We start from the raw sequence: 22,321 nt of genomic DNA on the forward strand, positions 1-22,321 counted from the left end.
TTCTGGGATGCAGGGATCCTTCCTTTTGGGATGGAGGGATCCTCTGGGGATTAAGGGATCCTTTTGGGATGGAGGGACCCTTTTAGGATGGAGAGATCCTTTTGGGATGGAGGGACCCTTTTGGGATGGAGGAACCCTTTTGGGATGGAGGAACCCTTTTGGGATGGAGGGATCCAGGTGCTGCAGCCCCCCCCCAGCTCCGCCTACCCCCCCAAAATCAGATTTAAAGCTCAAAATCCTCAAATCCCGCTTTTTTCCACCCCTCCAGAGGACACCAAGCTCCAGCTGGCAGAAACCCCTTCCCAGCCCTGCCTGATCCCAAAAAAAGGGCACTCCAAGCCCGGGAACACATCCCAGGGCAGGGCATCCCCCCAGAACGCAGCGGCCTTGGCATCACTCGGTAAGAAAATTGGGGTTTTTTTAAAAAAAAGGGGTTTTTTCCTCCAAAAAACAAATGAAGGGAAAAAGCTGGAAAACACCAGCGGTTGGAGCATCCCAAAAAACAAAAGTTCTGTTCCAATCGCTGGGGTCAGTCCCCGCTCCCTTCATCCCCTCCCATCCCAAATCCCCCCTTTTTTCATCCCCCTCATCCTCAGCTCCTCCTCGCAGGGCTCCAAAATCCATCCCTGGATCGACGGCAGGAGCGGGGCCAGGGTTTGGTGTGGGGTTGGGACTGGGGGGGCTCTGGCAGCTCCCGGCCCCAAAATCCAGGGGATGAAGGTGGTTTTGGGGGAATCTGTGGGGAAAAGGGGGGGTCCAAGCCCAGCGGGGTCACGGCTCCGCTGAGGGGACGGCACGGCTACGGGAGGGGTGTCCTGGCACCCCAGGTGTGTCCCCAAAACCCGATGGGGACACTCTGAACCCCAGAAAATCCCCAAAACATGACAGGGACACTCTGAACCCCAGAAACATCCCCAAAACATGACAGGGACACTCTGCACCCCAGAAACATCTCCAAAACCTGGTGGGGACACTCTGCACCCCACAAACATCCCCAAAACATGACAGGGACACTCTGAACCCCATGAGAGTCCCCAAAACCTGACGGCGACACCCAGAACCCCAGATGGGTCCCCAAAACCCGATGAGGATACCCTGCACCCCAAAAAAGTCCCTGAAACATAACAGGGATACCCTGGAACCCAGGAGCATCCCCAGATCCTAATGGGGACACCCTGAACCCCAAATGTGTCCCTAAAACATGACGGGGACACCCTGCAACCCCAGAAACATCCCCAAAACATGACAGGGACACTCTGCACCCCAGGAGGATCCCCAAAACCCAACAGGGGCTCCCTGCACCCCAGAAACATCCCCAAAACCTGATGGGGACACCCTGCAACCCCAGAAACATCCCCAAAACATGACAGGGACACTCTGCACCCCAGGAGGATCCCCAAAACCCAACAGGGGCTCCCTGCACCCCAGAAACATCCCCAAAACCTGATGGGGACACCCTGCGAGCCAGAGGTGCCCCCAAAACATGACAGGGACCTCAGAGGTGTCCCCAAAACTTTATGGGGACACCCCGCACCCCAGGAGCATCCCCAAAACCCGATGGGGTCCACCCCGCACACCAGATTTGTCCCTAAAACATGACAGGGACACCCCGCACCCCAGGAGCATCCCCAAAACCCGATGGGGACACCCCACACACGAGGGGCACCCCCAAAACTCAGTGGGGACACGCTGCACCCCGAAGGTGTCCCAAAGCCCCACGGGGACATGCTGCACACCACGGGTACCCCCAAAACCTGATGGGGACACCCTGCGCCCCAGAGGTGTCCCCAAAACCTCACCGAGAACACCCCGAACCCCAGAGGTGTCCCCAAAACCCCAACGAGGCCGCCCTGCAGCCCAGAGGTGCCCCCCAAAATCCAGGCCAGGCAGAAGGAAGCGCAGCGAGGCCGGGGTCCCATCCCGGGGGTCTTGGGGCTGGGATCCCCCCTTGATGCTCCGAACTCCTTGATCCAGGAGGTCTCATTCCCGGGATTCTCTCATTCCCGGGATTCTCCCATTCCCGGGATTCTCTCATTCCCGGGGTTCTCCCATTCCCGATCCAGGCGTCCCAACCCCAAGGATCTCCCGCTTCTGGAGCGGGGGTCCCATCGCCGGGGCTCTGCCGTTCCTCATCCAGCGGGTCCCATCCCCGGGGCTCTCCCGTTCCCGAGGTTCTCCCATTCCCGATCCAGCGGGTCCCATCCCCGGGGTTCTCCCGTTCCTGGCCGGGGATCCCACCCCTGGCCGGGGCTCTGCTGTTCCCGGTCCAGGGGCTTCCATTCCCGGGATTCTCTCATTCCCGGGATTCTCCCATTCCCGGGGTTCTCTCATTCCCGATCCAGGTGTCCCATCCCTGCGGGCTCCGCTGTTCCCGGTCCAGGGGCTGCCATTCCCGGGATTCTCCTGCTCCCGATCCAGGTGTCCCAAGCCCAGGGATCTCCCTGATCCTCGGACCGGGGGGTCCCAGGGCCGGGATCCCCCCTCGATGCTCCGCGGTGCCCGAGCGGGGAGGTCCCTCCCGAGGGTCCCGTCCCCAGGGCTCCGCCACTCCCGGTCCAGGGCTCCCATTCCCGGGGTTCTCCCGGGCCAGGATCCCCCTTGGATGCTTCACATTCCCGATTCAGGGGGTCCCATTCCCGTTCCCGATCCAGGCGCTCCCACCCCGGGGGCTCCGCCGTTCCCGGGCCGGGGGGGGGGTTCCCTCCCGAGGGTCCCATCCCGGGGGCTCTGCCCTTCCCGCTCCAAGGGGTCCCATCCCCGGCGTTCTCCCGCTCCCGATCCAGGCGCTCCCATCCCCGGCGCTCTCCCGTTCCCGGCCCGGCCCGGCCCGTCCCGACCGCGCTGGGCCCGGAGCGGGTGCGAGCGGCGACCCCCGCACATCCCGGGGCTGCAGCGGGGCCGGGGGCGGCGGGGGGGGGCCCGGCGGAGCGGGGCCCGCGGCCTGGGGCGGCGCCGGGCCGGGCCCGGTGGCGGAGCCGCGCTAGGCCGCACATCCCCGGGCTGCCGTGGCGGCGCGGCCCGGGCGCGGCGGCGGCGGCGGCGGCGGCGGAGGGCGGGAGCGGGGAGGGGAGGACGGGGCGGCGGCCGTACCTGGTCCGTGATGCTGAGAACCCCCATGTCGGGGCCGCCCTCAGCGCCCAGCTCCCGGCATCGGGTCCGGCCGCGGCGGCTCCGCTCGGGCGGCTGCGGGGCGGGGATGGAGCGCCGGGGATGCGCCGCCCACCGCCCCGGAGCGCCGCCGCCGACGGGGACAGCGGGAGCGGGGGGCGGCCCAGGGGCAGCGGTATCGCCCCGGGGGGACGGGGGACAGCAGGCGGAGGGGGCCGGGGGTCACCGGGCAGCGGCTGCCCCGGCCCGAAGGGTGGTGGGGTGGTGGGAGAGGGTCCCGGGGGTCGCTGCCTCTGAGCCGCTCTGCGGGGTCTCTGCAGTGGGAATCCCCTCCGCAAGCGGCTGTTGGTGATCCCGGGGGGTCCCGGGAGAGCGGCTCCCCCAGGCCAAAGGGCGCTGGGACATTGGGAGAGGGTCCCGGCGGTCTCGGTGTGCTGCCTCCGCCCTGCTCTGTGGGATCTGTCCGATGCGAGTCCCGTTCTTGGCTGGCTGTCGGTGGTCCCGGGGGTCCCTGAGCAGCGGCTCCCCCATCCCAAAGGGTGCTGGAAAGGTGGGAGAGGGTCCCGGGGGTCGCCCATGTGCCACCTCCATCCCTTCTGTGGGGTGTCTCCAGTGGGAATCCCATCCCCAGGCAGCGCTCGGTGTTCCCGGGGGTCCCTGGGCGGGGACTCCCCCGATCCAAACCCATCCCGTGAGCTCGGGGTGGGGGTCCCGGGGCTCGGCGGGAGGATCCCGCTGGCTCCAGACCCCTCCCAGCTCCGAGCAGCGCCGGCCCGGCATTCCCAGCTCGGGAATCGTGTCCGGGCTGGGAACTGGTGGTTCCCTGCGCTGTGCTGGCTGAACTGGGGCGTGCTGGGATGTGCTGGGCTGAACTGGACTGGGCTGTGCTGGGCTGAACTGGGTGGTACTGGGTAATACTGGGCTAGACTGGGAGGCACTGGGAGGCCCGAGGCTGTGCTGGGCTGAACTGGGATGTGCTGGACTCTGCCAGGCTGTACTGGGAGACACTGGGAGGCCCTGGGGCGTGTTGGGCTGTACTGGGGCGGCACTGGGCGGCACTGGGCCACGCAATTCCCGCAGCCGTGGTGAATTCCCGGTCTCTCGGCTCCTCTGCTCAGTTCGGAGCGGGGCCGTTACCGGGACACGGCACCGGGGGCTCCCCGTCCCTCTCCGGACCGACCGACCGGGGGCACACTTGGGAGGCGGGGCCGAGCGCCTCCCTGGGCGGGGCAGCCCCGGTTGGGTCCCGGTTGGTCCCGGTTGGATCCCGGTGCAGCGGCAGCCGCAGCCTCGGCCCGGACTGCATTTCCCATCACGCCCCGCGCACACCGACTACAACTCCCGTCGTTCCTCGCACGGGGGGCGTTGCCTCGCCCCGCCCCGTGACGTTCCCGGCGCTATGGCGACGTGGTGACGTCACGGGGTGAAAGGTCACGGCGGCGGCGGCGCCGCGTCCCGGCCCGGTCCCGGTTCCGGCCCGGCCCCGGTCCCGGCCCGGTCATGGCGGCCCGGCGGCTCCGCGGCGCCCTCCAGCTCGGGGCGCGGCAGCGCCTGCGGGCCGCGGCGGCCCCTCCCGGCAGGTGAGCAGCGGCGGCCCCCGGGCGGGCGGGGCCCGGAGGTCACACCGGCCCCGGGGGCACCGGGGCGGGCCCCGGGAGGCGATCGTGCTGCGGGGGCTCCTCCGGGCCTGCCCGCCCTCCCGTGCCCCGCGGGGTGGGAGGTCCGGGGGCACCTTGGGGAGCCGGAACGGGGCGGCGGGGTTCCGGTCCCGGCGGTGCCGCTGCCCCGGTTCCCGTGAAAGGCCCCGGGGTGGGGAAACGCTCGGTGGGCGGGGGGGGGGGGGGGGGGGTCTGACGTTGGGGCAAACCCCGCGTGGGGACACCGGGAGCGGGCCGGTGCCGCCCGCGAGGGCCCCGAGCCCCGCCGGGGGGCGAGCGCCGGTGTCACCGTGCCCCGGGCGAGTGGCCGGTCCTGGGGCCCGCCGGCCGTGTCCCCGCGGCACTGACCGCTGCTCGGGGCCGGGGCACAGGACCGGGACCGGCCCCCCCGGTTCCCGTGGGAAAGGGGGGATGTCCCCCCCACGTTGTCTCCCCTGGAGCGACACCGGAGGGGTGGAACGGGGCCGGAGCGGGACACGGGGGAGGAGCAGGAGAACCGGGGGGGCCCCCGGCGGGCAGCGGGCAGTTGTCCCCGCCTGGATTAGGTGTCCCCAAGGTCGGGTTTCCCGGCCTTCCTCCTCCTCCTCCTCCTCCTCCTCCTCCTCCTGCTGCCAAGAGCAGCCCTGGGAGCCGCACTTGGCCCTGGGCACCGGCCCAGCCCCCCCAGGGGAGATTCCCAGCCCTGGGAAGGTCTGCAAGGGACCTGGAGGGGTCAGAAAGGGACTCAGGGCTGTCTGGAAGGGGCTTGGGAAGGTCTGCAAGGGAGCTGGCAATTCGGGAAGGGGCCTGGGCTGCTCAGGAAGGGACCTGGAGTGGCCAGGAAGGAAGGCAGGCCTGTCAGGAGAGGGCCTGGGCTGGTTGGGAAGGGGTCTGGGCAGTTCTGGAGGGGTCAGGAAGGGAGCCAGGTCTGGAAAGGGACTGGACAGGTCTAGAGGGGATCTGGGAAGGTCTGAAAAAGGCCAAGAAGGGGCCTGGGCCAGCCTGGAGAGAGCCTGGGCTGGTCGGGAAGGGACATGGATTGGTCTGGAAGGGTCCTGGGCCGGTCTGGAGGGACCCAGATCTGTCTGGAAAGGGCCTGGGCCAGCCCGGAGAGAGCCTGGGCTGGTCAGGAAGGAACCTGGGCCAGTGCAGAAAGGACCTGGGCAGGACTGGAAGGGACCTGGGTTGATGGGGAAGGGCCCCAGGCCAGGTGGGAACGGGGCTGGGATGGTCTGGAGGGGCGCGTGAGGCTCCGCAGGGATCTGGGAAGCTGCGGAAGGGCCCCCGGCCCCGCGGCGCTCCCGAGGCTGCCGCGCACGTCGTGGCTCCGCCGGTGACAGCCGGTGCTGCCCGGTGCCGCCCGGTGCCACCCGTGTCCCCCCAGGCACACGGCCCTGTGTGGCCTCCGGCTCGCTGTGGCCTGGGAGCCCCGAGCCCAGCCCAGCCGCAGCTTCCTGAACCTCACCAACAAGCGCAAGGAGTACTCAGAGCGCCGCATCATCGGGTGGGTGCTGCTGGGACCCCGGCCCCAACCCCAACACTGACCTTGACCCCACCCCTGACCCCAACCCCGGCCCCAACCCCAGCCCCAATCCCAGCTCCAACCTTGGCCTTGACCCCAACCGCAGCCCCCAATCCCAGCTCCAACCCTGACTTTAAACCCAGTTCCAGCCCCAATCCCAGCCCCAATCCCAGCTCCAACCCTGATCTCAACCCCAGTTCCAGCCCCAACCCCAACCCTGATCCCAACCCCAGCTCCAACCCTGGCCCCAACCCCAGCTCCAGGCCCAATCCCAGCTCCAACCCTGATTTTAGCCCCAGTTCCAGCCCCAATCCCAGCCCCAGCCCTGACCCCAACCCCAACATTGACCTTACCCCCAGCCCCAATCCCAACTCCAACCTTAGCCTTGACCACAACCCCACCCCCAATCCCAGCTCCAGCCCTGGCCCAACCCTTGGCCTTGACCCCAACCCCAGCCCAAATCCCAGCCCTGGCCCCAACCCCAGCCCCAGCCCCAATCCCAGCACCAACCCTGGCCCCGACCTTGGCGTTGACCCCAATCCCAGCCCCAACCCCAACTCCAGCCCCAACCCTGGCCTTAAACCCAACCCCAATACCAACCCCAGCCCTTATCCCTGTTCCAGCCCCAACCCCAACCCTGACCCCAACCCCAGCTCCAACCCTGGCCCCAACCTTGGCCTCGACCCCAATCCCGGCTCCAGCCCTGACCTTGAACCCAACCCCAGCCCCAATCCCAGCTCCAGCCCTGACCTTAAACCCAGCCCCAACCTCAGCTCCAACCCCGACCCCAATCCCAGTTCTAACCCCAATCCCAGCCTTGGCCCCAATCCCAGCTCCAACCCTGGCCCAACCCCAACCCTGACCCCAACCCCAGCTCCAACCCTGGCCCAACCCCAACCCTGACCCAACCCCAGCTCCAACCCTGGCCCAACCCCAACCCTGACCCCAACCCCAGCTCCAACCCTGGCCCCAACCTTGGCTTCGACCCCAACCCCGGCTCCAACCCCAGCCCCAATCCCAGCTCCAACCACGGCCCCAATCCCAGTTCCAACCCCAATCCCAGCCTTGGCCCCAACCCCAGCCCCAATCCCAGCTCCAGCCCTGACCTTAAACCCAGCCCCAGCCTCAGCTCCAACCCCAGCCCCAACCCCAACCCCAGCCCCAGCCGTGACCCAGCGCCATCCCTGCCCCAGGTACTCCATGCAGGAGATGTACGACGTGGTGGCCAACGTGGAGGACTACAAGAACTTCGTGCCCTGGTGCAAGAAGTCCGTGGTGGTGTCGCGGCGCTCGGGCCACGTCAAGGCGCAGCTGGAGGTGGGGTTCCCGCCCGTGCTGGAGCGTTACACGTCCATCGTCACCCTGGTGCGGCCACACCTCGTCAAGGTGAGCAGGGACCTCAGGCTGGACACCGGGACAGGGCTGGGGCAGCAGGAGAAGGGTCTGGAGAACTCCTGAGGGAGCTGGGAAAGGGGCTCAGCCTGGAGCGAAGGAGGCTCAGGAGGGACCTTTTCACCCCACAACTCCCTGACAGGAGAGCGGAGCCGGCTGGGGTCGGGCTCTGCTCCCAGGGAACACCAGGATGAGAAATGGCCCCAGATTCCTCCAGGAGAGGGTCACGATGGACAGCAGCAGGAATTTCCTCATGGGAAGGGTGGTCAGGCTTTGGAACAGCCCAGGAGGGATTGGAGTGCCCATCCCTGGAGGTGTCCAAGGAAGGGCTGGACGTGGCAGGTCGGTCCCAGGCTGGACTTGATGCTCCAGGAGGGTTTTCCAACCTCAAGGATTCCGTGCTCCCGATGGCTCCCAGTGGCTCCCAGTGGCTCCCGGGCCCCCTGACCGCTGCCTCCCCCTCCCCCCAGGCCGTCTGCACCGACGGGCGCCTCTTCAACCACCTGGAGACCAACTGGCGCTTCAGCCCCGGCATCCCCGGCTACCCCCGCACCAGCACCGTGGATTTCTCGGTACGACCCCACCCCGAGCCCCCCGGGGAGGGCAGGGCTCACCTGCCGGGCCTCACCTGCTCTCCCCCTCCTCCTCCTCCTCCTCCTGCCCAGATCTCCTTTGAGTTCCGCTCCCTGCTGCACTCCCAGCTGGCCACCATGTTCTTCGACGAGGTGGTCAAGCAGATGGTGGCCGCCTTCGAGCGCCGCGCGGCCAAGAACTTCGGGCCTGAGACCCGCATCCCCCGGGAGCTCATGTTCCACGAGGTCCACCAGACGTGAGGGCAGCCGGGCCGGGCACCCCCGGACTGTGCCGGGCCCGCCCCGAGCCCACCCCCCAAAATATTTATATTCGAGTGCGTCTCCGCTGCCGTTGCCTCAACGTCCCCCCGGGGCTGCCGTGAGCCCCCGGCCCCAGGAGCTGCGTCCCGGCGCTGGACTCCCTGGTTTTGTAGCTGATTTGGGGGTTTAAGTTTTGTTTTAGTTCTTGGTTTTTTTTTTTTCCTTTTGTTCTTCTTTTTTTTTTTTGTTTTAACCCTTATTTTTGGTTGGTTTTGGTTTTTTACCTCCTCGGCCAGGCTGGAGGGCCCCGGGTGGGGGCAGCTCCGGTGCCTGGGCCCCCGCCGTGCTCCGGGAGAGCGGGAGGACGGGGAGGGGGTTTTGTTGTGGGGTGGGGGCGAGGAGGATCCTACCCGGAGCTGCCGGGACTTCCCCCCCCCCCCCAGTTTCCTCCCCAGCTCTTCCAGGAACAAAAGGGAAGGAGCCAGCGCAGGGAGGAGCCCCCCAAGAGCCCCCCCCCGACGTCGCACACTTTGCACAAGCCACACGCACAGGGTGGGGAGGGGGCGGCTCCCGCTGCCGCCCCCCCCCCCCCGCCGCCCCCCACCCCCAGCACCCTCCGCAGGGACCACCACGGTCCCGACCCCACCCCCAGCTGCCCCCCCCGACCCCACTCGCGGTTCCTCACCTGTGGCGGGGGGCATGGGGAGGCCTCGGCTCCCCACCCGGCCATGAAGCCCCCCCCCACCCCGGGAGGGTGAGGGGCTCCCTGAGCCCCCCCCTCCCGAGCCCGCCCTGGCCGTGCTGCCCGAGGAAGGGCTTTTACAGGCCAATAAAGAGCATTTTCCAAGGGTCAGCAGCCTCCTGGTCCTCATTGAGCCGTGGGAGGGGGGATTTGGGGAGGGGGCTGCATGCCGGGACCCTCCCCCCAGACCCAAACCAGGCCGGTTCTGCCGCCACCACCGAGGGGCCAAAAGGCCCCAGCGGGACCCCCGGGTGGGGTGGGGGTCCCATCCCCTGCCCAGGGAGGGAGGGGGGAGCCTGGGGGTTTGTTAATAAAAACATTTATTTTGCATTTTTGTTGTTGTTTGTACAGAAGTGCCCGAGAGCCGCGAGGAGCCGGCGCGGGGGCCCGGGGGGGGGTCCCAGCTCTGGCTCCTGGGGGCTTCAGGCAGGGGGGAAGGGGGGGTCACACAAACACGGGGGCGCGGCCGGGGAGGAGTGTATCGAGTCCCTGCGGGGGGGCTGGACACGGGGCTGGACTGAACCCCTCTCGGGGGGGCTGCAGCGGGGCGGGGGGGAGGGTCTGTGCCCCCCACAGCCCCGCTGGGACCCCTTTACCCCTCCCCCAGCCCAGCAGTGAGGGAGCCGAGGGGCTCCCAGTGTGGGGAGCCGGGGGGGGCTCCCAGTGTGCGCAGTGAGAGCTGCTGGGGTGGGGAGGGGGCACGGGAGCCCCCCCAGCCCACCAGGGTGGGGGCTCTGGGTGTGGGGCAGGGGGGGACCCCGCGGCTGCCTCTGCCCCTCCCCAGGGTGGGCAGAGGGGGAGGGGGAGCAGCCGGGGGGGGGTCCCGGGGGGGGTTCAGTGCCGAGGGCGTCCGGGCCGGGCCCGGCAGCGCGGCGTTCCCTGGGGAGCCCTGTCCCCGTCCCTTCTTTACCCGGATTTGTAGCCCACGAGCTGCATGAGGCCCTTGGTGCTCATGGATTTGGGCCTCTCCAGGGGGAATCCCAGCGCCCGGCTCCAGATGAGCTGCGACAGCACGCCCAGGGCCCGCGACACCCCGAAGAGCACCGTGTAGTAATTCATCTCCTTCATCCCGTAGTACTGCGGGGACAGCGGGGTCAGCGCGGGCAGGGGGCAGCCGGGAGCCCCCCCAGGCCACAGGGACACACGGGACACGGAGAGGGAGAGGGACAAATGGACAGTGAGAGGGAAAGAGCGACAGGGTGAGGGACAGATGGATGGGGAGAGGCAGGGAGAGGGATGGATGGGACAGGGAAAGAGATGGACGGGACAGGGAGAGGGGACAGACAGGGAGAGAGACAGACGGACAAGGCAAGGGACAGACAGAGAGGGACAGATGGATGGAGAGAGGGACGCACACACAGGAAGGGGAGCAGAGAGAGGGACAGAGAGGACAGGGAGAGGGACAGAGACAGGGAGAGGGACACATGGACAGGAGGGACAGACAGGACAGGGAGAGGGACAGACAGAGCATGGGGCAGACAGGGAGAAGGACACATGGACAGGAGGGACAGACAGGACAGGGAGAAGGACAAACAAAGCATGGGACAGGGAGAGGGACACATGGACAGGAGGGACAGACAGGACAGGGAGAAGGACAGACAGAGCACGGGACAGACAGGGAGAAGGACACATGGACAGGAGGGACAGACAGGACAGGGAGAGGAACACGTGGACATGGAAAGGGATCCACGGACAGGGAGAAGGACGGACTAACGGGGAAAGGGACAGACAGGATGGAGAGGGGGACACAGCCAGGGAAAGGGACAGAGGACCCGGGGCTCACCTGCAGCAGGACCCCGCTGTGGGCGTCCACGTTGGGCCAGGGGTTCTTGGCCTTGCCCTGCTCCAGCAGCACGTTGGGGACAATCTTGTAGAGCTGCGCCACGAGCTTGAACAGGGGATCCTTGGGCAGGTGCTTGAGGGCGAACTCCCGCTGGCAGGTGTAGCGCGGGTCCGTCTTCCGCAGCACCGCGTGCCCGTACCCCGGCACCACCTGCAGGCACGGGGGTCAGAGCCTGGGCCTGATCTCCAGCACGGCCCCTGAACCCCAGCCCTGACCCCCAGCACGGCCCTGAACCCTGGAACAGCCCCGAACCCTGGCCCTGACCCAGGGAACAGCCCCTGACCCATGGAACAGCCCCTGAACCCCAGCACAGCCCCTGACCCCTGGAACAGCCCCTGACCCCCAGCAGCCCCTGAACCCCAGCCCTGACCCCCAGCACGGCCTTGAACCCTGGAACAGCCCCGAACCCCGGCCCTGACCCCTGGAACAGCCCCTGACCCCCAGCACAGCCCCTGACCCTTGGCCCTGACCCCTGGAACAGCCCCTGACCCCCAGCACAGCCCCTGAACCCCAGCCCTGACCCACAGCACGGCCCTGACCCCTGGAACAGCCCTGACCCCCCAGCCCTGACCCCTGGAACAGCCCCTGACCCCCAGCACAGCCCCTGACCCCTGGAACAGCCCCTGACCCTTGGCCCTGACCCCTGGAACAGCCCCCTGACCCCAGTCCCTGACCCCCAGCATGGCCCTGACCCCTGGAACAGCCTCTCACCCCCAGCACGGCCTTGACCCCTGGAACAGCCCCGAACCCCAGCCCTGACCCCTGGCCCTGACCCCTGGAACGGCCCTGACCCCTGGAACAGCCCCCTGACCCCTGGCCCTGACCCCCAGCATGGCCCTGACCCATGGAACTGCCCTGACCCCTGGCCCTGACCCCCAGCACGGCCTTGACCCCTGGAACAGCCCTGACCCCTGGCCCTGACCCCTGGAACAGCCCCTGACCCCTGGCCCTGACCCAGGGAACAGCCCCTGACCCCTGAACAGCCCCTGACCCCTGGAACAGCCCCGAACCCCAGCCCCGGGCTCACCCTGCCCGAGTTGAGCGTGTTCCAGATGAAATCCCGCAGCTTCTCATCCGACACGTCCCGGCCCAGCTCCTTCTGCAGGTCAGTGAGCCAGAGCAGCACCTCCTGCAGGAACGGCCCGAGTGAGGCCAGGGGAGTGCGGAGAGGGACGGAGGGACACATGGAAGGGGAGAGGGACACGTGGAAGGGGAGAGGGACACGTGGAAGGGGAGAGGGACACGTGGAAGGGGAGAGGGACACGTGGAAGGGGAGAGGGACAGGCAGAGGGATGCATAAACAGGAGGGACAGATGGACAGGGAGACAGAGACACGGGACAGCGAGAGGGACAGACAGACAGGAAGAGGGACACATGGACAGGAGAAGGGGCAGACAGGACAGGGACAGGAACACGTTGACAGGGAGATGGACAGACAGCAGGTGGGGGCAGACAGACAGGAAGAGGGACATGGATAGGGAGAGTGACAGGAGAAGGACACATGAACAAATTGACAGGGAGAGGGACAGGGACACCGACAGACTGACAGCGAGAGGGACACGGACAGACTGACAGGCAGAGGGACATGGACAGACTGACAGCGGGAGAGACACGGACAGACTGACAAGCAGAGGGACACGGACAGACTGACAGGCAGAGAGACACGGACAGACTGACAGGCAGAGGGACACAGAGAGACTGACAGCGAGAGGGACACGGACAGACTGACAGGCAGAGAGACACGGACAGACTGACAGGCAGAGGGACACAGACAGACGGACAGGCAGAGGGATACAGACAGACTGACAGGCAGAGGGACATGGACAGACTGACAGCGGGAGAGACACGGACAGACTGACAAGCAGAGGGACACGGACAGACGGACAGGCAGAGGGACACACAGGACCCACCTGGTTGGCGAGGCCGTGTAGGGGCCCAGCCAGGCCGTTCATGGCGGCGGCGAAGGCGAGGTACGGGTCCGACAAGGCGCTGCCCACGAGGTGGCTCGTGTGGGCACTCACGTTCCCTCCCTCGTGGTCACTGCCGGGGTGAGGGGGACCATGAAGACTCCCCCAGCCCCACCAAACGCCTTCCACGGCGTTTTGGGGGTGGGGATACGATGTTCCCAGCCCTGCCTGTTCCCGGTGACACTCCCGGAGCAGCCCTGGCACATCCCTGGCCCCAGGGGTTGGGAACGGGGCCAAACCCCCGCCCGCTCCTCGTCCTCACCTGATCCAGGTGCGGCTCGCAGCTCCCTACCTGTGGATGGTGAGGTAGAGCCGCATCAGCTCGATGAACTGGGGGTCGGTGTAGCCCAGCATGTTGGTGAAGTTGTGGGACCAGTCAAGGTTGGGGTCGATGGCCCCGATGCCGCTGCCCTCGCGGTACAGGTTGCGGTAGATCTTGGCGGCCACGCACGGCAGCTTGGCGATCAGGTCCATGGCGTCCTCGTACACAAACTGCAGCCAGCGGGGTGAGACCGTGCTCCCCTGACCCCCCCCTCTGCACCCAAATCCACCCCCAAAAGTCAGCGTCAGGGCGCCGGCTGCCCCCGTACCTCCCAGTACTTGGCGCGGTGGATGCCCTCGGCGTAGGCGCGGGCGAACTTGCTCTCGCTGTTGAGGGCGGTGACGGCGGCGCTCAGCTGGGACATGGGGTGCAGGTTGGTGGGGAAGTTGTCCAGCATGGTCACCACGTGTGAGGGCAGGGCTGCACGCTTGGCCCACTCCCGGGACAGCCAGGTCACCTACGGGACGCGCCGGGGCTGAGCTGCGGGGCCGGGGGCTGTCAGAGCCCGCTCCGCTGTTCCCAGCCCCCATCCCGGCGCTACCTGCTCCTGGGTTGGGATTTCTCCGGTCACCAGCAGCCAGAAGAGCCCCTCGGGCAGCGGCTCCTCTCCCCCTGCAGCTTTGGGCAGCTTCTTCTGGCACTCGGGAATGCTGTACCCACGGAAGCGGATGCCCTGCGGAGCCGGGAGCGTCAGCGGGGCTGGGGTGGGATGGGGTGGGATGAGGTGGGATGGGGTGGGATGGGGTCCTACCTCGTCAGGATCCAGCACAGAGGTCTCGTAGATCAGCCCTTTCATGCCCCTCATGCCGCCATACACCTGGAAGGGGCCGGCAGGCCGCGGTGAGGGACGGTGGCGGGGCCCGGTGGCCCCGGCACGGCCGCGGTGGCCGCACACTCACCATGTCCACTGTGATCTGCCCGATGGCCGTGCTGCCGTGCTGCTGCCGGAAGCTCTTGATCTTGGCCTGCTCCTTGGGGATCATGGTGGCCAGGACGTCTTTGAGGTTCTGGGGACAGGGGAGAGGGGAGGGGGATGTGAGATGGGGGCTGAGCACTGGGGAGGGGGGGACAAGAGAGGGTGACAGGAAAGGGGGGTTCCCTTGGAGAGGGGTGACAGAAGAGGTGGGACGGGAGAGGGGAGTGACAAAGGAGGGGGAAAGAGGAGAGGGAATTCCCCTTGGAGAGGATGATGGGAAAGGGGGCGACAGGAGAAGGGGCAATAGAACAGGGGGCTCCCCTTGGAGAAGGGTGACAAGAGAGGGGGCCACAGGGAAGGGGTGACAGGAGAGGGGGTGACAGGAGAGGTGGAGATGGGAAAGGGGAGGGGGTGACAGGAGAGGAGCCTCCCCTTGGAGAGCGGTGACAGGAGAGGGGGCCACAGGGAAGGGGTGACAGGAGAGAGGTCACAGGTGACAGGACAGGGGTCACAGGAGAGGCCCCCCTTACCGTGGTGGTGCTGGCGTGGCGAGCAGCGAAGAGGACGCACGGTGCATTCTGCGGGACAGCGAACACAGAGACCCTCTGTCACCAGGGCAGAGCTGCCTCTTTTTGGGGGGTGCAGCCACACGAGCCCCCCCAGCCCCGTGGCCGGAGCTGCCCCACGACCCCAGCGAGACCCCGGTTCCCAAGGACGCCGTGTCCGGCAGCGGCCGGAGCCGCTTCCCTCGCCCACGCGGGCGCGGATCAGAGCCGGGATCAGCCGGGACCCGGAGCTGGCGCGGGGAACGAGGCCGCGTTCTCCTTCCTGGAGCCGAGCCCGGCCAGCCACGGCCGCGGTTTTCCTGCGCCGGGGAATCCGAACTTTGTTCCTCGCCCACGCGTGGGAACCACGGGGACTCCGGCCGGCCGGGGACACCCCGGGAACACCCCGGCGCTGGCAGCGCACGGGCACGGGGACACCGCGCTGGGCAACGGGGACTGGGGGACACCGGGGGACACCGGGGGACACCGTGCCGGGGGCTGCCACCCGCAGGGACACCCGGAGCTTCCCCGGGGCCGGGAGCTGCGGCAGCGCCTGCGGCAGAGCCAGAACATGACTCGGTTTTTCCGCTGGCTGCCGGGAGGACGCGGGGGGGGCCGCGCTGCGGAGAATCCCCCCCGGTGTCCCCCGGCCCCCCGCGAGCCCCCGGCCCGGCCTGGGGGGTCCCCGGCACCCCGGGCGTGGCCGTGGCGAGTGGCGGGGCCGTGTCCCCCCGCAACAGGCGGCTCCGGGAAGGGAAAATGCCGGCGGAACAATGGAGGCGGCAGCGGGAAGCCCAAGGTCAAGGCGGCCGCTGTCGCCGCCGCGGGGGCCCCGTCACCCCACATACCCGTGTCACCCCCAGTGTCACCCCAGTGTCACCCCGTTTTGGGGGTCGCCACGGCTCGTCCCGGCTGTCACCGAGGTGCCACTGGCTCAAGGTCACACGTGTTGGCGGTGACACCGGGCACCGGCTCGGGGCGGGGGGTGCCGGGGCGCACCGTGACCCTCCGGGGGCTCCCGCTGGGCTCGGGGGTGCGGGGGCTCCTCGGCTCGAGGGTGAGCGGTCAGGCCGAGGGGAGGAGGAGGAGGGTCGGGATCACGGCTCAAGCCGGTGCGGGGCCGGTGAGCAGGGCCAAGTGGGGCATCATAAATATCCCAAAATATCGCCCGGTCGATAAAGACACCGCAACGCCCGTTACGAAACGCCGGGGCCGCAGCCAAGACAAACAGACCGGGGGGACCGGGGCCCGTCCGGCCCGGTACCGATGCTCGGCCCGCACGGGGGTCCCCCTCGCTATGACCCCGTTGTCCTCTACGGCACCGGGACGCTGAGGAAGGGCGGCGGCGGCGGCGTGGGGGAACCCCGCCTCCACCCTCCCACTGCCGGTACAGCCGGGCGGGGGCTCCCGGGGCCGGCGCGGGGCTCCCCGGGGGGCGCCCGGGACCCCCCAATCCCGGCGCTTCAGCGCAGCCGCACAACGGGGACGGGGGCGCGGCGGGACCGGAGCCCCCAGCGGGGGCTGCCCCAGGGCGGGGGGCCCCACACGGGGCTGAGGCAGCGGCGGAGCCCCCCGAGCGCGGACCGGGCTCGGAGCCCCCCGAGCCGCTCCCGCTGCCTGCGGCTCTGACAAGGCCGTAGCGGGAGAGCCCGGCGCCGGTTCCCGCCACGTGCTGCTGCCCTGGTCCTGATCCCGGTCGCGATCCCGGTCCCCCCCGGTCCCATCCCCCCTTCCTCCGCCGCCAACGCGCGGCCCCTTTAAGGCAGCGCCCCCCGCGTCGCCCCTTTAAGAACCGGACCCCCCCCACCCTCCCTTCCCCCCGCGGCGTCGCCCCTTTAAGGCGAGGCGAGGCCGGGCCGGGCGCGCTCACCTTGGGCCCGCGGAGGCGCGCGGCCGCCCGGCTGCCGGCGGCGAGGAGCGTCATGGCGGCACCGGGACGGGACAGGCCGGGACAGAGCGGGGCCGGGACCGGGAGCGGGACCGGGACCGGGACCGGGGCGGGAGCGGGGCCGGAGCGGCGGCGGCCGGGGGTCCTCACCACGAGGGCGTGGCGGAGCGCGGCGCTGTTCATTAGCATAACCCCGCCCCCTCCGGGCAGACCGTTCGCTATTGGCCAAGCGGCGCGCCGTGGGGCGGGGCTACGCTAATGAAGCGGCGAGGGGCGCGAGCTATAGGTGGCCGCCGCATTCGCCTGATCAGGGCCAGGGGTGGGGTGAGGGGCGCCCGCCCCGTCTCGTGACATCACCGGCCGCAGTGCGTGACGTCATGGCCCCGGGTGGCCCCCGCGGCCGCGTCGGTGTCTCGGTGGGGCTCGGCTGCGGGGGAGGGGGGCAACCCCGTGACGTCACCAGGCGCGCGGCCGTGCGGTATGAGGTCACCGGAGCCCATGACGTCATCCCGCACGTGGCCGCAGTGGCTTAAGGTGATAGGCTGTGGCGTGACCCTGGCTCCGTGGTGACGTCAGGGGGTGGCGTGTAAGCGGCCCCGCTGACCCCAGGGCATTGTCCCGCTGGCCCCGGTGCAACGGGTGGCACGGGGTGATGGGCGCCGGCAGAGGGGCAGAACCCAAAGGGTGCTCCTGCAGGCTGGCCAGGTGACATCGGGTGACATCGGGTGACATCGGGTGACACAGGGTGACACAGGGTGACCGGCCACAGCAGCAAGGCCAGAACCTCCACAGAGCCCTCGCCGTGGTGGGATAACACAGGATGACAACTGAGGGCCACACCCTCCACGAAGGGGTGACATGAGGTGACACGGCGTGACCAGCAGCAGCCAAGACCCCCCCATTGTGCCCCCACGATGGCGGGGTGATGTGACATGGGACAACACGGGGTGACCGGCCGCAGCCGAGGGGCCGGACCCCCATGGTGCCCCCGCAGGGGCAGGGCTGGGTGACCCGGGGTGCCACAGGGTGCCACAGAGCCATGGGCTCACCCGTGTCCCTGCCCCACAGCTGAGCCACCGGGGACACGTGGGGACACCGCTGTCCCCACCCCACACGCACACCGGACCAGAGCGTCCCTCGGGCGGGCCCGCGGCCCCTTTATTGCCTGCAGCAGGGAGGGGGAGTCCCCAAACCCCCCGCCCTGGGGGGGGCCGAGCCCCGGTGTGTCCCCCCCCGTGTCCCCCGGCAGCGGGGCAGGAATGTCCCTGAAATGTCCCGGCAGGAGCGAGGATGTGGCCCCGGCCCCGTGGCCGTCCCGGTGCCCCCGCACGGGGAATAAATAGGACGGGAGCTGCGCACGGGCCGGGGCGGCGGCTCCGGAGCCGCGGAGCTCCCAGCAGGTCGGTCTGTCTGTCCCGGCGACATCCCGGTGGATCCCGGCGCTGTCCCGGTCCCTGCTCCGGAGGCGGTCACAGCTCGTCGTGCGGGATGTGCAGCGCGTGGTCACACAGGTCTGCGGGGACAAACGGGGACCCTCAGCGGGTGCTGGAGCCCTGGGGGACCCTCAGGATGGGGTGGAGCCCCATGGAATTCTCGGGATATGCTGGAGCCCATTGGGACTCCCAGGATATGACAGCGCTGTGGGACTGTCCGTGGTGGAGCCCCGTGGGACCCTCAGGATGCCCCAGACCCCTGTGGGACCACCAGGATGTGTCAGAGCCCCGTGGGACCCCCAGGTAATGGCAGCTCCATGGGACCCTCCATGGTGGAACCCCATGGGACCCTCAGGATGCCCCAGACCCGTGTGGGACCCTAGGGATGCCCCAGACCCCCACGAGACCCCCAGGACATGGCAGCCCCATGGGACCCTCCGTGGAGGAGCCCCGTGGGACCCTCAGGACACGTCAGAGCCCTGTGGTGCCCTGTCCCCTCCTGCCCTGGCACCAGGACCGCTCCCCGCTGTGACCTGAGCCGGGGCCAGCGGCGCTTCCCCGGCTTTGTCCGGTGGTTAATGATAAACGCGGCTCTTTGGACACAGCCACAGCCTGTCCCTGCTCCGGCCCCTGCGCTGCCGGACACAGGAGGAGCCCCAGGAGCAACTGTGGAGACCCTCAGGATCCCCTGGGAAGGAGCGTTTCCCTGATGGCCGTGCCAGGTACAAAGGGACCTGCCCTGGCCCTGTGTGGGGCCCCGTCCAGGACTGGAGTGGCCCAAAGGTCACCTCGTGCCCTGACCTGAGTGTTTGTGAGCTGCAAATAGCCCCAGAACAGGGACAGGGCCATTGGATGTGCCAGGAGAGGCCACAGAGTCAGCACAGCAGCTGCCCTGGCTCGGCCCCAGCATCCAAAAAAAGTCCGGGCACTGGGCTGTGACAGGGAGCCAGGATTTTGGGAAGAGCTTGCAGCTCCTCCCTGCTCTGGGCTGGCAGGAAATTCTATCCCAGCACCAACGGAGCAGCCACGACCCCCAGACAGCAGGAGAGACCCCAGGAACAGCAGGAGAGACCCCCAGGAACAGCCCCTGCTCTGGGCTGGCAGCAAATCCCATCCCAGCACTGATGGAGCAGCCACAACCCCTGGAAGAGCAGGAGAGACCCTCAGGAACAGCTCCAGCTCTGAGCTGGTATCTCCTCCCATCCCAGCATGAACAGAGCAGATACAGCCCCTGGAACAGCCAGAGCAACTCCCTGGAACTGCAGGAAAGATCCCCAGGGACAGCCCCTGCTCGGGGTCAGTATCTCCTCCCATCCCAGCACCAAGGGAGCAGCAAAGACCCCCAAACAGCAGGAGAGACCCCCTGGGACAGCAGCAAGGATCCCCAGGGACAGCCTCTGCTCCGGGCCAGCGCCTCCTCCCATCCCAGCACTGACGGAGCAGCTTCAGCCTCTGGAGCAGGAGAGACCCCAGGGACAGCCCCAGCTCTGGGCTGGAATCTCCTCCCATCCCAGCACCGATGGAGCAGGAGAGACTCCCAGAACAGCAGGAAAAACTCCCAGGAACAGCTCCAGCTCTGGGCCAGCATCTCCTCCCATCTCAGCACCAACAGAGCAGGAGAGACCCCCGGAACAGCCAGAGAGACCCAGGGACAGCCCCAGCTCTGGGCTGGAATCTCATCTCCTCCCATTCCAGCACCGATGGAGCAGCCACGACCCCGGGATGAGCAGTAGAGCCCCCCAAGCCCCCCGGCTCACCCGTCCTCTTGCTGCAGAGCCGGTCCTTGACGTTTTCAGCCTCGTGGGAGAGAAACTCGATGAGCTCATCCTCGTACTCCTCGGCGATGCTCTCGCACTGCAACGGCACCGGTGACACCGGTGACACCCCTGGAGCCCCTCACCCACCCACACCCTCCCAGGAGCTCCCCTCTCCCCCCACGCACCGCGAATTTCAGGCTGGAAGTCACATCTCCGTCGAATTTGATGCCGGAAAGATCCATCTTGGTCCCGTCGTGGGAGATGACCCGGACGTAGCTCTTGCGGTGCGTGGCCGGATCCACCTTCTCCCCGTATTCCTTCATTTTCTCGCACACCCGCTCCAGCAGCTCCGTCAGGTGCGCCTCTGACCGTGCATAAGGCACCTGTGGCCCCGGGGAGGGGTCAGCGGGGTCCCCCCGGAGCGGGACAGGCAGCGGGGACAGCGGGAGAGGCCTCACCTCCACCACCGACTGGCTGCCGTCGGGGTTGATCCGGAATGAGCCCATCTGGATGGTTTTCCTGGGATCCACCTGGGCGATCTCCCACTCCAGTTCATCCACCAGCGCCCGGCAGGCTGTGGGACACACGGTGACATGGGGGGCACGGTGACATGAGGGACACAGGGTCATGGGGAAGCTGGCACAGACACTCCTGTGGCTGCCCAGAGCCAGACTGGTGGGACTGGGGCAGACTGGGATGGTGGGTGTGCAAGGAGATGTCCCCACGGCCTGGAGACCCTCAGCCTGTCCCTGAGCAGGGTGAGCAGGTCCCACTGGACACCTCCCCGCCCTGTGCCACCACCCTGGCCTGTGCCACCACCCTGACCTGTGCCGCCTGTCGCCCTCTGCCCCGTCCTGTCTTGCCCTGTCCCTTCTGTGTCCCTCTGTCCCTGTCCAGCCCTGTCTCCCCATCTCACCCTGTCCTATCCCGTCCCCCCCGTTCTGTTCCCTGTCCTCCCTTTTCCCCCCTTTCCCACCCTGTCCCCCTGACCCATCCTGTCCCCCCGTGTTCCCCCGCACCTCCGCAGTGCAGGTCCTGGCTCCGGCGGGCTCCGGCCGTGGGCAGCAGCGATGCCAAGGCCAGGGCCAGGCCGAGCAGTGCCGGGACCCGGCCCCTCATCCTCAGGGCTCCGCAGATTCCCGGGATCCCGCCCCACATCCTCAGGGCTCCGCTGTCACCTGCGGGCAGGGGCAGCTCCAGCGCCGGTGGCTCCGCTGGCCCCGCACCTCGTCCCATCCCTGGCCGGCCCGTCCGGCCCCCCGGGAGCCCCGTTCCCTGCAGAGCCCGGTTCTCCTTAGGGCTCCATCCCTTGCCGAGTCCCGTTAGTGCCCCTGGACACCACAGGGACCCCTCCCCTATAGGGCAGAGCCCAGAGCCCCTACAGAGATTCCTTCACTACAGAGCAGAGTCCAGAACTCGTACAGAACCTCTTCCTCTATAGACCAGAGCCCGGAGCGCCTATAGAGCCCCCTCCCCTATAGAGCAGAGCTCAGACGCCCCTACAGAGCCCCCTCCCCTCCGGGATCCCCTCACAGCCCCCTACGGAGCCCTTCGCCTCCAGGGCCGAGCCCAGCGCCTCCCTGGGAGCCCCCTCGTCCCGCGCCCCCCATCCCGAGCTCCGGGCCGGGCCGAGCCCCCCGCCCTGCGCCCCCCGTACCGGCCGCTCTCCCGTCCCGCTCCCACCGCCCCCCACACCGACCGGCTGCCCCGGGACTGCCCGCGGCGCCGCCGGTCCCGGCGCGCCCCCGGCCCGCCCCGCCGCGGGCCACGGCCGCTCGGAGCGGGCGGCGGCCGAGCCGCGCCGGGTGGCGTAGCCGGTCGGACCGGTCAGACCAGCAGGGGCGGCTCCTCGGCCCGCGGCGGGGCCGAACCGTGAGCAGGCAGCGCCGGGGGCAGCCCGAGACGGGCACCGAAGGCCCCGCCGTTGCCAGGGCCCGGCCGCGTGGCGCTCGGCCCTGCATGGGCGGGGCCTCCCGTGACCCCGCCCACCGGATCGGCCTGGCCACGCCCCCGCCCCGCCTCAGCCGCGTCCCGGGGCCGGGACCGAGACCGGGTTTGGGTCCGTCCCGCCGTGCCCCCGCTCTGAGCCCCGGACCGAGACCGGGTTTGGGTCCGTCCCGCCGTGCCCCCGCTCTGAGCCCCGGACCGAGACCGGGTTTGGGTCCGTCCCGCCGTGCCCCGGTCTGAGCCCTGCTCTGAGCCCCGGACCGAGACCGGGTTCGGGTCCGTCCCGCTGTGCCCCCGCTCTGAGCCCCGGACCGAGACCGGGTTCAGCTCTGTCCCGCCGTGCCCCCGCTCTGAGCCCCGGACCGAGACCGGGTTCAGCTCTGTCCCGCCGTGTCCCCGCTCTGAGCCCCGGACCGAGACCGGGTTCGGCTCTGTCCCGCCGTGCCCCGGTCTGAGCCCAGGTCCTGGT

At 68.6% G+C, this 22,321-nt stretch overlaps 5 protein-coding genes across 10 annotated transcripts in view; 1 reads left to right on the forward strand and 4 right to left on the reverse strand.

Annotated features, from left to right (window-relative positions):
- ANKRD52 (ankyrin repeat domain 52) overlaps positions 1-3,201 on the reverse strand; it is a 51,866-nt gene extending 48,665 nt beyond the window's left edge. For all 3 annotated transcript variants that reach the window (XM_048327443.1, XM_048327442.1, XM_048327440.1), the window contains exon 1: positions 3,091-3,201. In XM_048327443.1, the coding sequence (XP_048183400.1) occupies positions 3,091-3,117 (27 nt within the window). In that variant the 5' untranslated portion in view covers positions 3,118-3,201. The remainder of the gene's footprint in view (positions 1-3,090) is intronic.
- Positions 679-2,778, reverse strand: LOC125337646. The gene is made up of 2 exons (XM_048327574.1): positions 1,444-2,778; positions 679-1,322 (listed from the first exon to the last, which is right to left on the reverse strand). The coding sequence occupies exons 1-2, from the start codon at positions 1,917-1,919 to the stop codon at positions 800-802; spliced, it is 999 nt and encodes a 332-aa protein (XP_048183531.1). The 5' UTR covers positions 1,920-2,778; the 3' UTR covers positions 679-799.
- A 1,392-nt stretch (positions 3,202-4,593) lies between the features above and the next one.
- COQ10A (coenzyme Q10A) lies at positions 4,594-9,345 on the forward strand. The gene is made up of 5 exons (XM_048327599.1): positions 4,594-4,688; positions 6,130-6,249; positions 7,461-7,653; positions 8,130-8,231; positions 8,325-9,345. The coding sequence occupies exons 1-5, from the start codon at positions 4,609-4,611 to the stop codon at positions 8,490-8,492; spliced, it is 663 nt and encodes a 220-aa protein (XP_048183556.1). The 5' UTR covers positions 4,594-4,608; the 3' UTR covers positions 8,493-9,345.
- Positions 9,346-9,536: 191 nt separating this feature from the next.
- Positions 9,537-16,849, reverse strand: CS (citrate synthase). The gene is made up of 11 exons (XM_048327519.1): positions 16,698-16,849; positions 14,813-14,860; positions 14,266-14,373; positions 14,118-14,183; positions 13,908-14,039; positions 13,635-13,823; positions 13,337-13,536; positions 12,988-13,117; positions 12,105-12,206; positions 11,018-11,227; positions 9,537-10,311 (listed from the first exon to the last, which is right to left on the reverse strand). Exons 1-11 carry the CDS (start codon positions 16,749-16,751, stop codon positions 10,141-10,143), a joined length of 1,410 nt encoding a protein of 469 aa, XP_048183476.1. The 5' UTR covers positions 16,752-16,849; the 3' UTR covers positions 9,537-10,140.
- A 999-nt stretch (positions 16,850-17,848) lies between these two features.
- Positions 17,849-22,108, reverse strand: CNPY2 (canopy FGF signaling regulator 2). Of its 4 annotated transcripts, none has more exons than XM_048327598.1 (6): positions 21,777-22,108; positions 20,925-21,083; positions 20,364-20,479; positions 20,091-20,288; positions 19,906-20,002; positions 17,849-18,228 (listed from the first exon to the last, which is right to left on the reverse strand). In XM_048327598.1, exons 2-6 carry the CDS (start codon positions 21,061-21,063, stop codon positions 18,185-18,187), a joined length of 594 nt encoding a protein of 197 aa, XP_048183555.1. In that variant the 5' UTR covers positions 21,064-21,083; positions 21,777-22,108; the 3' UTR covers positions 17,849-18,184. The 4 variants fall into 4 exon arrangements, with proteins under 4 accessions (XP_048183555.1, XP_048183554.1, XP_048183553.1 ...); XM_048327597.1 differs by lacking the exon at positions 21,777-22,108 and adding an exon at positions 21,605-21,652; XM_048327596.1 differs by lacking the exon at positions 21,777-22,108 and adding an exon at positions 21,563-21,625.
- Between the last annotated feature and the right edge of the window lie 213 nt (positions 22,109-22,321).

Source organism: Corvus hawaiiensis, chromosome 24 (assembly GCF_020740725.1).
Source record: "Corvus hawaiiensis isolate bCorHaw1 chromosome 24, bCorHaw1.pri.cur, whole genome shotgun sequence".
Taxonomy (NCBI): Eukaryota; Metazoa; Chordata; class Aves; order Passeriformes; family Corvidae; genus Corvus; species Corvus hawaiiensis.

Coding starts and splice junctions, on each gene's coding strand:
- LOC125337646 (XM_048327574.1), bottom strand. CDS start 1,919: ATGGGACCCCGGCCTCGCTGCGCTTCCTTCTGCCTGGCCTGGATTTTG. Junction 1,323..1,443: donor TCGCAGGGTGTCCCCATCAG/GTTTTGGGGATG, acceptor TGTCCCCATCAG/GTTTTGGGGATGTTTCTGGG.
- COQ10A (XM_048327599.1), top strand. CDS start 4,609: ATGGCGGCCCGGCGGCTCCGCGGCGCCCTCCAGCTCGGGGCGCGGCAG. Junction 4,689..6,129: donor GCGGCGGCCCCTCCCGGCAG/GTGAGCAGCGGC, acceptor GTGTCCCCCCAG/GCACACGGCCCTGTGTGGCC. Junction 8,232..8,324: donor CCAGCACCGTGGATTTCTCG/GTACGACCCCAC, acceptor CCTCCTGCCCAG/ATCTCCTTTGAGTTCCGCTC.
- CS (XM_048327519.1), bottom strand. CDS start 16,751: ATGACGCTCCTCGCCGCCGGCAGCCGGGCGGCCGCGCGCCTCCGCGGG. Junction 14,040..14,117: donor CTGTGCTGGATCCTGACGAG/GTAGGACCCCAT, acceptor CCGGCTCCGCAG/GGCATCCGCTTCCGTGGGTA. Junction 12,207..12,987: donor TACACGGCCTCGCCAACCAG/GTGGGTCCTGTG, acceptor CCGTTCCTGCAG/GAGGTGCTGCTCTGGCTCAC.
- CNPY2 (XM_048327595.1), bottom strand. CDS start 21,141: ATGGGACGAGGTGCGGGGCCAGCGGAGCCACCGGCGCTGGAGCTGCCC. Junction 20,480..20,924: donor CCAGGACCTGCACTGCGGAG/GTGCGGGGGAAC, acceptor TGTGTCCCACAG/CCTGCCGGGCGCTGGTGGAT. Junction 20,003..20,090: donor CTTCCAGCCTGAAATTCGCG/GTGCGTGGGGGG, acceptor GTGCCGTTGCAG/TGCGAGAGCATCGCCGAGGA.